Source organism: Manacus candei, unplaced genomic scaffold (genome assembly GCF_025592945.1).
Source record: "Manacus candei isolate 608988 ecotype Guabito, Panama unplaced genomic scaffold, ASM2559294v1 h1tg000015l, whole genome shotgun sequence".
NCBI classification, from domain to species: Eukaryota; Metazoa; Chordata; class Aves; order Passeriformes; family Pipridae; genus Manacus; species Manacus candei.
Genome location: NW_026138063.1, coordinates 4,197,673 through 4,213,683, shown reverse-complemented (window position 1 = coordinate 4,213,683; position 16,011 = coordinate 4,197,673). Strand labels below are relative to the sequence as shown.

General features: G+C 42.0%; 1 protein-coding gene across 6 annotated transcripts in view; it reads left to right on the top strand.

The window, feature by feature from the left end:
* MECOM (MDS1 and EVI1 complex locus) overlaps positions 1-16,011 on the top strand; it is a 333,582-nt gene that overhangs the window by 141,861 nt on the left and 175,710 nt on the right. For all 6 annotated transcript variants that reach the window (XM_051781688.1, XM_051781691.1, XM_051781689.1 and 3 more), the window contains exon 2: positions 6,168-6,517. In XM_051781688.1, the coding sequence (XP_051637648.1) occupies positions 6,168-6,517 (350 nt within the window). The remainder of the gene's footprint in view (positions 1-6,167; positions 6,518-16,011) is intronic.

The following is a 16,011-nucleotide window of genomic DNA, read 5'->3' as shown; positions in this document are numbered from 1 at the left end:
AGCACGAAGGGAAGGCTGAAATCTGGGCACCACATTTTCCTCTAATTTTGTCACATTAGTGTCAATCTGAGGAAATTCAAGTAACTTTGGCAAAGTCCAGGGCAGACACTGATCTCGTTTATTCCTTGGTGGAAGTCTAAAATAATTACTTTAGATTTAAGAGTTGTGTAAGAGAAATCAGAATCTGGCCTTTGGGGCCACCACAAGGGTGCTTTGGTCCCCCTTGCTCCCACTGCGTGGTCCATGAGCTGGACCTTTTGAGTGTGTACAGGGCAGCTTTAGTTTTCTCATACTTGTGTTAGGGTCAAGTAACACAAATATGCAAAATCCCCATGTGTTTGAAGGCTAATGATTGTGAAAGTATTTTTCCTTTGTAATTGAAGTAATGATTCAGAACAGTTTCAAGTGCTGTGTTTATCTCTAAAAGTGCTTTTAATCTCTTTTGTTGTACAATGGAACTTGCTATTTGTAAAACAGTGTTTCTGTCCCATGCTTTATGATTTTTACCTAACTGGGAATTACTAGTTCTAGTCTGTTTAGAATCTAATCTCACTTGATTAGGTCTGTCTGATGCTTTTGACAATGGGGTCCTGCCTGGGGCCCCCAGACTGTGTTACAACACAAATAATAATAAATAATTGTCACTAGGTCCAGCCCCACAGAACAGTTCTGTGAATAGGGAGCGGCACAAACCAGTCTCAGGTACGTTAACTGATAAAGTGTTCAAGTAGAGTAATGTAGCTCTTGGCTAGAGTCCCTCCTGTGCCTGGAGATAGTAACCCAATCTCTGCACATTTCTAAAGCTAAGGATCCTTCTCTGCTTCTCCTCTGGCCCCCTCTGAGTCATGACCACCTGGTGTGGACTGTCAGGTGGCTCCCATTTCCTTCACCACTGGCTGTGTGTTCCTTTTGGAGCTAATGGGTTTTCTTCTCTTAATTTTCTGCTTTTCTTGACCTCTCGTGTTCTAGACTGATGTGGATATATTTTGTAATCAATCAGTCTCTGCCTGTAACAGGTTTTTTTTTTTTCCTTTAATACTTGTTCAAACAGAAATTCAGATAAAGGTGTCCATTTGTATGCAACAGGAAATGCCTGTCTCCTTTTCAGATATCCATGCAAATACTCCAGGCTGATTTCCTCTGCACTGAATAGTAATGCTAGGTCAAACAAATGTAAATTCTCGCTGGTCTCTTTCAAGGATCTGATTCAGGACTTTGTGACACATTCAGGTACACCCTTACCTTAGACAGGAGAAAGGGATTAATTCACCTGATCCTACTATGCTCCCTAAAGCCCTCATTAATGCATCCTCCCCGAAGGCTTGTATCAGGGATGATCAATAAAGCTCGTGGAGCTCAAAGCTCCTGATGTATGATGGAATTCTCCCATCAAATAGTTAGTTCTCCTGGTGTCTAATCTTTGGGACTAGGGGTCATCTTTCTCACCTTTGAGAAGTTGCAGGCATGAAACTGTGTGTCTCTTCTCATTGCAAAGAGCCACTTCCACATTTATCTCACCTCTTACTTTATCCTGCTCAGAAGGTGATGGCATTCTGAAGTAGGCTCTCTAGATGCCTTTGCTTTCAGCCTACCTCTTTCATCTGGAGTAATCAGCCATCCACTTTATGATTAAGTCACTGGTGGCCACGTGGATGAATCCAAGTGCAGAGAACTGGATTTCACAGAATCACAGAATATGCCAAGTTGGAGGCACCCACAAGGATCATCAAGTCCAACTCCTGGCCATACACAGGATGATCCCCAGGAGTCACACCATGTGCCTGAGAGTGTCATCCAAATGCTCCTTGAACTCTGTCAGCCTTGGTGCTGTGACCACTTCTCTGGGTAGCCTATTTCGGTGTCCAAACATCCTTTGAGTGAAGAACCCTTTACTAATATCCAACCTAAACCTCCTCTGACACAGCTTCAGGCCATTCCCCAGGTCCTGTAACTGGTCACCACAGAGAAGAGATTAGTGTTTGCCCCTCCTTATGTGCTAGAGTGTTTATCAGTTAATAGTCACTTTGGGAATGTATATCCTCAGGCACAATTTGCTTGAAGAAAGAGTGGGTGGTCCGTATGGATGTGTTTCTGTTTGTTATGGGTGGTTTGACTCTGCAGATCTGGGTGTAGACTTGATCCTTGGAGGACTTTGTGTGAAGTTTGAGTTTAAGACTGCCCTGAAACAGTAATAAATGTAACAGTCTAGCATGTCTGCTCAATGTGAGATGCCATCATGTGGCATTTCAGCTGCACAAAGTCACAGTCTCACTGAGCATGCGGTCCAGTGTGCTCTGACAGCAGCACGTCTTTGCCTTGCTCCCAGCCTCAGCCAGGGGAAAGTGGTTTGGGTTGTGTTCAGCAACCTCTGCCTCTCTGTCATTAGTGCCTCTCACCTAATTGCTCTTGGAGAGGAAGAGCATGCTGAAACTGCTAAGAAACATCCTGGTGGAAGGAAGTCCTCTCCTCTTCCCAGCCATGCACAGGAGGCCTCTCAGTCTCAGTGACCCCAGACCCCACAGTTACAGAGGTAGCTTTGGCACTTTGCTCTTCCATCCTCATCAGGCACCTCCCCAGCACATGGCCATGTGGACTCTTTCCTGCTGGCATGCAAGGTTTTGTCAAAAGTGCAAACCCAGGTGTCCACCCTGGTCTTTTAGCAGCAATTAACCTTTCCTCCTGGGTTTCCTTTGAAGCTTGCTCATGTTTTTATTGTAAAGTAGCGGTGAAGAACTTTATGGAGACTAACATCTAAGCTTCCACACTACCTAATCTCATCTCTTCCCTTATCAGGGGCCTCATTTCTTATTTCATCCTGTTTCTAGTGGGGATAATTATTGGAATTTAAAGAAACCATCTTGAATTTCAAAACTGCAGAGCTATCTATGTGAATGATTTGCAGTTCACTGTGAAAATGATGCTTATCAGCAAAGTAAGTCCCTGGGTTTAATCCTAACTTTACAAAGGTTTTCTATCAGTCAATATCCTATGATTTTGCTGGAAGTCCCTCTGATCCATGTGGGTGTAAATTTTAAGGGGAAAAGTCACACACCCTTTGAAAATTAGGCCCAGACCCTTGGTTCATATACATTGATTTTAATATAGCTCCTTATATCATTAATTTCACAAATATGTCTTAGTGGTCTTCCCATCTCTTGCTCAGTCATAATTCAACTCTGTGTTTATTTTGAGGTTTAAAAATAATTTTTTTTTTCTAGAATACATTACTATTTCAGACAAAGTCTATTTCAGTAATCTGTTCTACCCACACTGTTAGAGCTTTGGGGCATACAGGCCTATTATATTTTCCAGAGCTTTCAAGCTGAAAACCAGTGTTTAACGACGACATTGGGTGTGGCTGCTGGAAATCAAAGGAGGCACAATAGACCCAGCAAACGGACTTGTCTCCCTGCCAGGCTTCCAGAGGCCAATTTATCAGCTGCAGGTTTGACCCTATATGGCTAAAAACGAGCGTAGCCAGAATGACTGAGATAAGTATAACCGAGGCCTTTGAGTCTGAGAAAGAGAAATTAAACTGGACTGTCCCCGGGGGAGAAGAAACATCTGTAAAGCTGTGCTTGCTAAATGTTTAAGGCTTGGCTTGTGCTGGCTCATGGGCAGGCGCTGCTGGCAAGTGGGGCTGAGGAAGGTGCCTTTGGGAAAGGCACAGAGCAGGTCATTGCTTGCTGTGACTTAATTTGTTTGGCTGAGGTTTTCTCTGTTATTTGGTGGAGGAGAGTTGACTGTGGGACACAAGGAGAACCTTGGTTTTATGGGACACTGCTCAGTGGGACAGGGAAAACCACAGTGACTGTGTGAGATAGGCTTTTTAAGGAGTTTGAGTGTCAGGCACCCAGCTGTCATGGAAAATCAGTGGAATTTAGATGCCTGAAGATTTTATCCCCCAGACCCCCCTTCCAGTGAGCCATGTGCTTATCATCATCCAGATCACTTTCCTTGAGTGATTTCTCTTCCTGCACCCCATGTGTATACATGGATTGGAGTTTTTTTATCCCTGTTTCAAAAACAGCTGAAGTCTTTTAGGCAGGACTGCAATCTAAACAGCTGGGGGAAGACATCTGAATAGGAGCGAGCCTGCCCTGGCTGGACACAACACTGCTGCCAGCATGTGAAGTCAGGGACCACGTGGGAGTTTTGGGGGTGCTCAGGAGGTGTGGATGATCCTCTGTCATCCATGCCACCACGCTGGAGCAGAGCTGTGTTTGAAGGCAGCAGCAGTGCCATGATGTAAGAGATGGCTCCTAGTGTGGTTGTCTCAGAGCAGAGCGAAGTGAGTGGTGGCATCCAGGTGGAGCTGTGTCTCTATCCTTTCCATGTCATTTTTCCTCTTCCTTGAAGTCCAGGATGAGTGTTGCTGTGGACAGGAAAGCATGGCAATGGGCTCATAAGTGGTAGGCACAGAGTAAGCTCTGCGCTGGTTCTTTGATGAGCCCTTGAGCATCTTTGCCAAACTCTGCACCACTGCACTACGACAGGATGGCAGGATATGGCAAGATTTCTGCACCATAAGCAATGGAAAATCCCTCCGTGTGTCATTCTCAGCTAAATAGTGGAGTCAGTCATGATTTTCTAGTTCTCAGAGTGCCAGGTATTAGAAAAGTGACAAACTAATCAATATTGGGTTCAATTGTTAAAGTGCAGGCAGAGTCTGCCAAACCAGAGGCCGAGGGAACGGGTAGCTGAACTTTCTTGTGACATGTATGAGGTCATAGCCAGTGCCACATAAAAGAAAGAAAAACAGTTCATGGCTGTGAATAAATTGCTCACAGATGAAGAATCCAGTTTGCCAGTCCTGTGATGGGAGCAATCTATTCCAGTGATTTGTTATGTCCCAGTGTTTGTCTTAGGCAGTACCAGAAGCATGAAAGTACAGATATAAAACCGTGAGATAATATGTAACAAAGATGTGAGAGACAATGGGCTATGACCAGTTTCCAGTGGAAAAGGCATACGGTGCTAATCTACCATGGATAGTTTCTTAAATGAGCAAGAAATTGAAAGAACATTTTAAAGTTTCCTGTTTCTTCACTGAAACATAGTCGTTCTGAGTGCCAAGCCCAGCGTAACGCTTTAATTTCTGGGCCAACTATATTATGCAAATCTCCTCATGCTCAGGTCTTAAATACCCGATCTCTCAGTTTCAGTCCTTGGAGAAAAGTATTCTCACCTCCTATTTAGGTTTGAATTAAGTGGAATGAGTTCTTGTGTGTATAAAAAACCAATAACATTAATAAAGTTAAATGAATGTAAATAATTAAGAAGTTTTCTTGGTTAGTTGGTCTTTTTGCTCCTTTTGCATGTGTTATTGGGCTGAGCACTGTATTGCTGGTACAGCTAAAGCCTTTGCTGAAGTAACTCAGCTTTTTTTCTAAAAGGAATTTACAATCAGTCTTACATTTTGTGCTGTCAAAAACAGTGAGTTTTTCTTTTTTAGTTTTTGTTTGCTGGCTAAGCCCCAGAGATGAAGGTTTTTTTTATTGTGTTTTGGATCTGCCCCAGGTTTTTTTTCAACTGTAAGAGGAGAAGGTTCATGTTCTCTATAAGGTGCTGCTTGGATCCTGAGCTTATTTTAGACCATTGCATTTCTTGGAGGTCAATGGTAAGACACTGATTTACATCAGCTGAAGCTCTTGCCAGGAGTTGTGTGGTAGGCTGGATCCTTTCCTCCAAAGACTAATTGGAGGCCATCAAACTTAATTTTGGCTACTTTAGGTTCAATCTGTCTCTCTGAAAGGCCAGTAAAGCTTTCCTGCTTTTCACTTCTCTTAGATTTCAGTTGTAACATGCAATGCTGGCTTTCAATTGTGATTTCAAAGCGTGTGCGACGCGAAGCGCCGTATCCGGACCGGGCTGGACAATGGGTGTGCCTGCCTATACATCTGTATGTAATTCCCTCGCTCGGGCTCAGTGATGCAAACCACTTTTGATGTCAGGAATATTGAGAAACACTGTGTACCCCCAGGCCTACACTAGAGAAAAGGCTCATGTCCTTCCAGGGTGAGGCTCTGCTGCAGGATTCATGATTGATGAAGGTGCCGCCCGCCCACCAAACCGTCCTCTCCGTTTTGTGCGCGCAGGCTGAAATGGTTTCGTATGCAAAATCTGTCAGGATATTTCAAATCCTACTGTTTGGCTTTCTTTTCCAGGTGATGAATGTTTGTATGAGAGCTTTCCTGAACTTCCCTTGGAGGAAGCGCCAGAAGCTGATGGAGAGGCTGCAAATGTTCAGTGTCCAACATCCATCAGCATCCAAGAGCCGTCTTCTCCAGCAACCTCCAGCGAAGCTTTCACGCCAAAGGAGAGCTCTCCTTACAAGGCTCCAATATACATTCCCGATGACATTCCCATTCCTTCAGAGTTTGAACTCCGAGAATCCAACATTCCTGGAGCAGGATTAGGGATATGGACCAAAAGGAAGATTGAAGCAGGGGAAAAATTTGGCCCTTTTGTAGGAGAGCAGCGGCCACACCTCAAAGATCCCAGTTACGGTTGGGAGGTAAGATGCTGAACTCTTTTTTGTTCTGTTGAGTTCTTGTGTGTCTATAAACATTATTATTTGCAGAATTTGAGTCTGATCCTGCAGCAATCAGAGCATATTTGTGTGTACCAACTGCTTTGTGGCCTTTTGGGGCTTTCTACATGGAGACAAGTGTCAACTGAAAGAGGAAAAAAGGAATTAATATTGCTCTTCATGCACGAAATCTGTCTGGTTGGATGTTGGCAAGTGATGCGTTGTTGGAACATTTCTGTACTGTTTTTAGTCTATTCTCGAATAGTCCTGCAGTATGTTTGTGGGTGAGGGATTTGCAAAAGTCATTGCACTTTACGTTTGAAAAGAAACTGGGTGCTGCTTTCAGGGTATCATTTTCACTTTCTGTCAATGATGATTAGAATAACCCTAAAATGCAGTGTTGTGTGGCTAAATTGAAGAACCTTGTACTGCTTGGGGACCTCAAAAGCTGGGGGGTCGATCCTGCTTCCATTTAACTTAATGGGAATTTTGCCATTCACTTGGTGAAGTATGTTTGGATGCTGGTGTTAGACCCAGCACACTGGAGGATGATGTGGTTCACGTTACTTCTGCAGACACTCAGGGAAATGCTACTTTTCCTGGGGGAGCTCAGGGACTCCTTTGGCGAGTACTGGGGTTGGCTTCTGCTTTCCCTGCCTTTGGGGACAGGGTGTTTTCCTTGCTGTGATATCACTGTGGATCTGGTTGAGCTGCTGGTCCATGGTCAGGTCAGGGACTTAAACATCATGTGGTGTATGTTGCTGTTGTGTTATGAGGTAACAAATGTTCCTGCGTGGTTTTATTCATAGTTTTAACAATGTGCTGTAGGAACAGAGCTTAATCTCAGTTTTCCATCTGTACGTTTCCTTTGGTTTCTGATAAGGGGAGCAGTGCAGAGTTTGCATGGCTCTCCAGGGGCACGGCTGACCTCTGGAGAGATGGCAGTTCATTTTCCCAGGAAAAATGGAGTTCTGCCGTGGAGCAGAGCCTTGCAGATATGGCGGAAATGGAGGTTTGATTTGCTCTTAACTGTCTATAAACACTCAGTGAGTTCATTCCCAACTTTCCATCCAGTTGTTTAAACTCTTGTGAGACCTGTGACAATATGACAGAATAGTGTCAAGAGAAATTATAGACTTGGCAGCACTCTATCGAGTTAACAGACTCTGATGCAATATAATTGCTAGTGAGAAATCTTTATTATTTGAAAAAGGCACCAGGAAACCATAAAATCTGACCTTTAACCACACCACAATTAAGTTCAGATATTGATAATAGAAGCTGAAGCAAAACTGTTGAGATATGGCTGTACCTGCAGGTTTAACATATTCCAAAACCAGGGTATTTTAGACTGGACCCTCAAGTGTTGTAGTGCAGGATAACCCCACTAAAACTGAGGGAAACCCATCTTGATTTTCACATACTCAGATGTGGATAATATGCTATGATATTACTCATTTTCCTGCTTGAAATATTTAGGATACTGGAGCCTAAGTTATCCAGACAAGAAATTAATATCTTGATAGTGCTGGAAACCCAGCTGGCAGACTGAATCCCTTTCAAGCTGCAGGACTTGTGCCATTTGAATAGTGTTATATATTTGGGACAGCTGGGGGAAGCTATTGAAAAGCTTTTGGAGCAAAATCACACAAAATCAACAGTCAGGTCCCTCTGCAATTTTGTCACTCACTCAGAATTCTGTGGTGCCCAGGGGAGCTTGAAACAGAATATTTTTCCAACAAGTGGGTTTAAATATCTTTGTTGTAGCTGAAGGGAGACAAAGAAATGTTGGTTACCAGAGTTTACACAGTGAGTAAAACGGCACATGGTGATTAGGGCTAAAGGATGGATGAGAGGGAGTGGGTAGTGCTGCAGAAGACTTTCCTGATGCCCATTTCTGCCCAGATGCTCATTATCACACTCCTCTGGAATCCACTACTTTCTTGGGCTTGTGCCTTGGAGTATAAAAGGGGGAAAGAAGCTGTTACTGGTGTGTGGAGTGAGGCAGTACTAAAGGCAGTGTGGAATAGTAAGGGGAAGGGTGTCACTTATTGAGGTTTAAGTATGGTCTTGGAAATTTAAGCTTTTCTGGGGGTCTTGTTTTCTGCTTAAAAGGGCACTCTTGGAAAACAGGGCATTTGTCCAGCCAGGTGCCAGTAAGTCAGTTGACAAATGAGAATTTGTTCTGCTGTTGCTGATATCAAGGTGAAATTTCATTGTTGATCTTCAGTGGAGGAAGGATGCAACCAAAATGTCTGTATGGCACTGACTGTGGGTTTAAGTGACTTTGTGGTACAAGTGGTTTTAAAATCTTTCTTTCCACAATGATACTTACTTGATGAGTGAATTGCACTGATGTAGATTCTGTCACAGTATTCTCTTATGTTTGATTACATATAATTCCTAGAATAGTTCATGGTTCTCTAGAGGTCAGCTGTGTCTGGAGGCTTCAAAAAGTGAGGTGTGCCAACCTGCTCACACTGGTCCCACAGGCCAAAGAAGGTGTTTTGCTATGTTCTGGCTTACTCCTTTCTTCATCTTTTATGTGAGGTGCTCCAAGAAATACATAGTGGGGTTGCAGCATTGCTAATGCTTGTGTACTTATTTAATTCTCCTGAGTAGACTCCCCTGTGGCTGCAGAGAGAATGATTAAGTTATTGGAAAAATCAATCTTTCCATTTTTTCTGAGTTTAAGGTGAAACGCTGAATGTACAATGGTGTTTGGCTTTCAGAGATGATGAAGGAAGACTCTCTTTTTGAGAAAATATTAACGTAAACATAGTAATATAGCTTTGGAAGAAAAGCTGAGCATCTTCCTCAGGCTTTTTCTGATACTGCCTATATTATTGATTTTACTATGAAATATTTGCTCTTTTTTTGCAGTTGTTTAGGATTGCTGGGTAGCGTAGAGTCTTACACTAGAAAATTTTAAACTAAAATCCTACTTGCACATTGGAGGGAAGAGTTTACAGCCACACACATATTTGGACGCAACTGCATTTTTGGAAAGGACATTTTTATTCTCTTGCAAAGGTTGTCATAGTTTTGGGTATTTCCAACTGTGGAATACTTCTGACTTCCAGTTTTTCTGACTGATATCCATCTGAGTTGATACTGGGATTAGCCTGTAGTGGTTGAGAGGGAAGTGGAAGCTGTAGGACTGGTGCTGTTAAATTTTGCAGCCAGGCAGTTGATGATAAAGAAAAATTTGCTGCAGAAGGCTGAGGAATTTCATGGAGCCTGTTCCTATGCTCTCCTGTAGCAAGTCTCCCTGTGGCATCGATGCAGAGTTTTGCCAGAGCAAGCCCGAGAAAACAATGTCTATTGTGTCCATTTATACAGTTCAGCCATAAAACACGCTCTGGGACAAAGAGAATTTGTTGTGATATAGTCGTGCTTGGGTCATGATTAGAGTGCTGTAGATCGGTTTAAATGAAAAGCCATAAATTTGAATTTTATCTCATTTTGCGGGCCTGGAGCTGAGCATTATCTAATCAGGTATTGGTTAACTAAAGTACAAATCGAACAGGGGGTCACCGGACAGGGGGAAAGGTCGAGCTTTTTTGCAGTTTGTCACGGAGGTTTTAGTATTTGCCGGCAGCCCGAACATCCGAGGGGGTCGGGAGGCTTTTGCTCGGTGGTTGTTTGAAAAGGGAAAATTGACTGCTGCCTAATCAACAAAGAAAACAAGCTTTTAAGGGACGGCAGTAATTTTTATTTTTTTTTTTTTTGTTTTAAACAAAAGCAAGGGAACACAAATTTAGTTGATTTCATCGTGGTTCATGCCCCGCTATGAAAAACAACTGTGAGAGTGTTTCAAAGCAAGCCCTTGACTGGGTCACCAAAGCTCAGGCACCTTCCTTCGACCGGCACCTTCCGGAGGACGTTGAGCTTCCAAATTCAGGTCTCTCACTGCTATTGCAAACTCAAAGTCTTTCATTCATAAGAACAAATTCTTCCCAGCTCTTTTTATCCCAAACTTTTATTTCTTTACTAGGAGGGCAAAACCAGGAGCAATAAACTCTTATAAATCAAACCTGTCACAGAAGTAAAAAAATATTTTAGAGCTTTATAAAGCAGCATATAATCTGTTTATAGAGCAGAGTATATTTTCCTGTCATGCCAGTGAGGCTGAAAAACAACTCATATTTGGTAGAGTATGCTTGAGCTGATGCTATGACTTCTAAATGGAAATTAGGAGGCCATTTGGCTATTTATTTATGTCTCCTCTAACATTTTTGATGTGAGTCCTTGGAGAAAATGGCACAGCTTCCTAAAAATTGTTCTGGAGTACAGGCTTTCCACTAGTTTGTAGGGACTGGAATAGTTACAATTTGAAGCTTTAATTCTGCACTCTTTGGCTTTATTTTGGCAGCTCTAAAAATTAGATTTAGGTTTATCTGAGATTCTGGGGTCTGAGAGAAGTACCATCTCTCTCTGAAAATTAAATAATAAGTTACAAAATGTAAAGGCTTTTAGAGATGAAATCTAATTTATGTGCTCCCAAATCTGAGTTGTAGCACCTAAACCAATAGCTTGGTTTTCTTAGGATCCGAAAACTTCTAATCAATGGGAGTTATCAGCTGATTCTTTATGTATAGATGATAGCCCCGTTTTTTGGGTCCTCCTTTGGAAAAATAGATGTCAGAATGTCGAAAGCAGAATATTTTTTAATTTATTTTTTTAAATATAAACACAGCAAAAAGTATAATCTAAATAACTTCATATGGGATTCACACATCTTAAAAACGAGTTAGGCTGTTCTCATTAAACAATGACAGTGCTGAGGGAAATGACTCCCTTGTAGTCAGTGAAATCACTCAGGGACAGAACGGTAGATAATGTCTTTTTCAAAAAGAAAAAATAAAAGGAACAAAGACTTCATCACTTCTGAATATTTTCTTTGGGATATGGAGTGTGTCCTAGTGTTAAATAAAAAAACCCTTTATTTTCTGCTGTTGTCTGACACTTTCACACTGCCCTGACTTTTACAGACCAAATCTTGGCTTTTTCTTGAGTTGTTTTGAACAGTATTAATGTGCAAAACAGCTCCACACTTGACCAGGTGGTTAGAAAGCAGGGAAGTATAATACAGATTCCTTGCCTATGTTTTCTTCTTGCATATGAACCTCAGCAGTATAGAGACTCCAGGGATTTTTGCAAAATTATTATTGAAGCTAAAGCAGGAATAAGGATGTGGACTATTCTGTTATTTGGAATTAAAAAGGAATGATTTGTTTTATAGTGGGAGGTGGGGCTGCTTTTTGATCAATACAAGACCAACCCAGTTTTGCAGAGAGTGTGTTCTCCCCCAGATCAACAGATCATCCCCTTCTGGCAGCTGCAGGTGGGGGTGACATCCTTACCTCGTCTTCAGCAAATAGGTGATGTTTTATCCCATTTGGAGCTCAGCTTTGCAAGGCATAGAGCGCTCTGGCTGAGATCCAGTAAAGCACTTAGGCATGGGCTTATCATCAACAGGATTACCCAGGTGTTTGAGTTAAGCACGTGCTTAGCTGCTGTGTTAAGCTCTCAGTGAGGGACACAGTGTTCAGTGCACATAGGATGGAGTTCATACTGTATATCTTGCCTGGGGTGAGTGTGCACGAGGGTGCTCCAGACAGCCCCTCCAAAGCTGTGTACAAAAAGGACACACTTATGGTGCTGTGAGTGTTACCAGCCTGAATTCTTCTGTTGTTTGCATCTGGGTCTTGTGGTGAGGCTGTGACTGAGTCAGACACTGCTGCAGCAGCAATGGGAGGCCTGTAGAAGGGCAGACAGATGCTTTGTGAGCAGAGCTTTGGTCCAAGAGTCCATGTCAGCTCTGCACCCCAACCAGCCCCTGCCTGTTATCACCAGCTTTCTCCCCGCTTGGAGAACAGACACTTTATCATTGCAAATGAGCAAACATCAGGCCCTTGAATAGCAAGGTATGAGCAGGTGGACTTGTCATTCAGTTTGAATTAAATATATTGATGGCAAAGGAAAGCTGTTGGTCCTTTGGGTTGTTCCATGTGGATGGAAAGGGTTAGCACAGGGGGATCATGCAGCATTAGCCCACTGTTCTCTTTCCTCAGCTATTCTTTACTTCCACTCTTCAGTTCTCCTGATTCTTTGATTAACGTGATTAAGCAGACTCTTGCATCATGAGGTCGGTGGGATTTGATGCTCTGGTTTTTTTGGACAAAGACCACAACCCTCCTTTGCTAAGGCAAACCTGCTGCTCGCTGGGAGGGAAGCACGAACGAGATCTGCAGAGCTCCCTCTTCAGCTGCCTGGGTGAACTATTCTCAGAAAACATTCAAAACGGTATCACACAAGGTAGCTGAGAGGCTGTAGTGGTTGCCAACCCTCTGTCCTGAGCCATCTCTAGCACTGGGGCTCCTGCTCATGGGGCTGAGCCAACCCAAAGTCTACATGGCAACAGCTTCAGGAAGAGGCTTTTGTCCAAAGCAGGAGATTGGGCAGGTGTTGGTGTGGCACAGCTGTAAAACCTCACAAAAACTTTTGTCTCAATTAAACCTGGAATGGTTTGTGTAGAACTGACTGTCTCTCCACCCCCAGTGGACGCTGCACTGTGTCCTTGACCTTGAGGGCAGGAAATTGCACATTTCATGGCACAGTCTAAAGCCACAGAAACCTCTCTGTAGGTCTGTGTATGTGTTCCCCACAAAGCCACTGAGGTTTTAAATTTAATCAGGAGGAGCATTAACTCCCAAGGGAAGCAGAGTGAAACCATAAGGGCCAAGTGGAGTTAGAAATAGGATGGGGAGAAGGAAGTTTTATCTTCTTCAGTGCAGAACTGAGGGGATGTTTCAGGAATTTGTATTTCTCTCCAAAACAAAGTGGTTGTTATTTATTTAAACACCACCAAGGTAGATTTTATTTGAACTCAGTAACACTCTGTTGAAGCAGGTAATAGCATTAAATTAACAGAGATAAAAGCTGACACTGGAGTAGATTTGTGAGATTATTAAAATATGAAGAAAAAAAATTGAGATATGCCAAATGTCACTTTAAAAGCCAAACACGGTAAATTGAATTTAGCCATTAAGAAGGAAAACAGCAGAAAGAAAAATAAAAAATATTAAACTGAAGAGAATAATAATTGCATCTAATAGAACTGACAAATAATCATAATTCTTCCCATTAAATAAAAATGTTATAAAAAATTTATTATGAAATGCCACATTATGCAAGCCAGGATTCAAAGATGAGTTCTTTGCATTAAGTACAGTAGATGCCATTAAGGAAAACAGTCAATATGTCACTAAGCCACGGCCTGTAAAATTAAATTGATTTGGTAAATGTAAGTAAGATAGATCTGTTTGCTTTCATCATCAATTTTGAGTGGGTGAACAGGTGATGTCACCAACCTGGGAGCGATAAAGATGCAGGACCATCTGGAAAGCTTTGTGATGGATGGGCAACTGCTTTTGGATAGTGACAGTGCTGTGGTACTTTGTCACTTGGGATGCAGTACTTAATAACTTTTCAATACCATCATAATAAATTTCACTGCCTTATTAATATAGAAATGGTGAGTTATTACTGTGATGGCTATTGTAAATAATGAGAGATGCAGCTGTCAGGAGCTGATTGTTTGGGCATGTTTCTTTAAGCAACACAGTTGACTTGGGATAATCAACGTATGTCTATACCAGCAGAGTTTATTGCTCTTGTCAAAAGAAAAAGCGGCATTATTCAAAAATTATATGAAGTCCATAATAAACAAGTTTAATATATTATCAGACTTTTCCTATAAGTTTCCTAACATGGAACAATAAATCACTTTTAATAATGCCTTTCCGTGTACAATAATATCCTTATGCTGTAATAATGTCCTTTCCTAACTATTCACCAAACAGAACTTCTGAAAAACAGAAGGGTATCTCGCACTCATCAGAACACTTACAAAATTAAATCTCCCTATTTCATTAAAAGGCTACTTCTGATATGAGGCTGATGGGCTCTAGCTGCGTCTTTCTTTTTTATTTTAATTGAACAGATGTAGTTAAAAGTAATCTACGACAAAGAAATACAGACAAAATTATAACCATGTGTCCCTAAACACCGGCAGGAAAGAGCATCTGTGGGTGTTTTATGAAAGCCCAGCGCTGCTCCGTGACATTGCTGCTAATGTCATCGGTCTGAGGACTGGAGAGAAACAAAATGCATAGATAGCTGTTAGCAGAAGATGAATTACCAGATCAATCATTTAGCACCATTCAGCGTATTACACCATTGTTCCCTGGGAAGATAATTAAATCAATGATGTCTTTCTTATTTGTGTAAAGAGGCACGAACTTGTAAAGAATATCCAAACCTCCTCAAACATATTATTGCTGGATTTTTTTTTTTTTTTGTTTAAGCCCTACTGACTTTGCCTTTCAGGCTCTAGCTTTGTCCCTCTTTTCAATTAAATGTCTCTCCACCATTTCTATGACTGCTGAAAAGAGAGCCAGCAGTCTATTAACAGGCAATAAAGTTCAGGAAGCCTAAGACTAGTTTCTTGGGTCAGAGGTGAAAATTGCATACTAAATGAAACAAAGGTGTGTCTTGATGGCTCAACAAGCAGTGGAGAGACGAGGATGCATGTGGGCAGGAGGAGATGGTCATCATTAAACAGAAGCAAATGAAGGCGGGAGTTGCTGTACGGCAAAATGGTTATTAACCCAGATGAACACATGCACTTCAGAGGATACAGAGCTGAGGTTTGGCATTTAAACCACCACGTGGTTTAACCATATTATTGCAATCTGGGCGTTTGGTCTAATAAAGACATTGCAAAACTTTAAAAATGAAGCAAAAAGCCCAAATCTTGCTTGCTAGAAGCCTGCAGATTGGGATGTGTTCATCAGAATGGCACAAAATTATACTTATTTGGAAGTGAAAAGAAAGAAAGCAGTAATTAGCTAATAGGGTATTTCTACCCCAGAGAGTATTAATACAGAGTTTAAGTGTCGTGACAGCCCTCATGTTTCCTGGTTGAATGGTAGGTGGTGCACGCAGGAGTGAGGACAGAGGTTGTCATAATCCAGCCCTATTTTATGTGATCGTGCTAACTTTGGCACGTACAGTATTCATTAATTTGGAAAAAAATACAAATGTTAAGTAGCCCTTCCTTTTAAAGTCCAGACCTCACGTTTAGTGTGGAAAGACGTAAAAGATCCCACAAAAAGCATAACATTTCATCAGGTGAAGCCTACGGCGTAAGGGGGCTCTTGTGTATAGTGGGTTTCCCAAACTGTTGTTCTTAGTCTTAACTTGATGAAGTGTATTGGCAACACACACCGAGCTGGCTCTTGACGTGCTGTTTTGGAGACCTGGTGTGGAGCTGTTCAGGATTTCCAAGAGGAGCCTTCAGTGCCCTCCTATCTCCTTGGAATGGCCTCATGTGGCAAACGGGCTTTCTAAAAGTGTAGCTATTGGCTACGTGGGTATTTTATTAAAAAATAAATCTGAATATTAATGTTTTC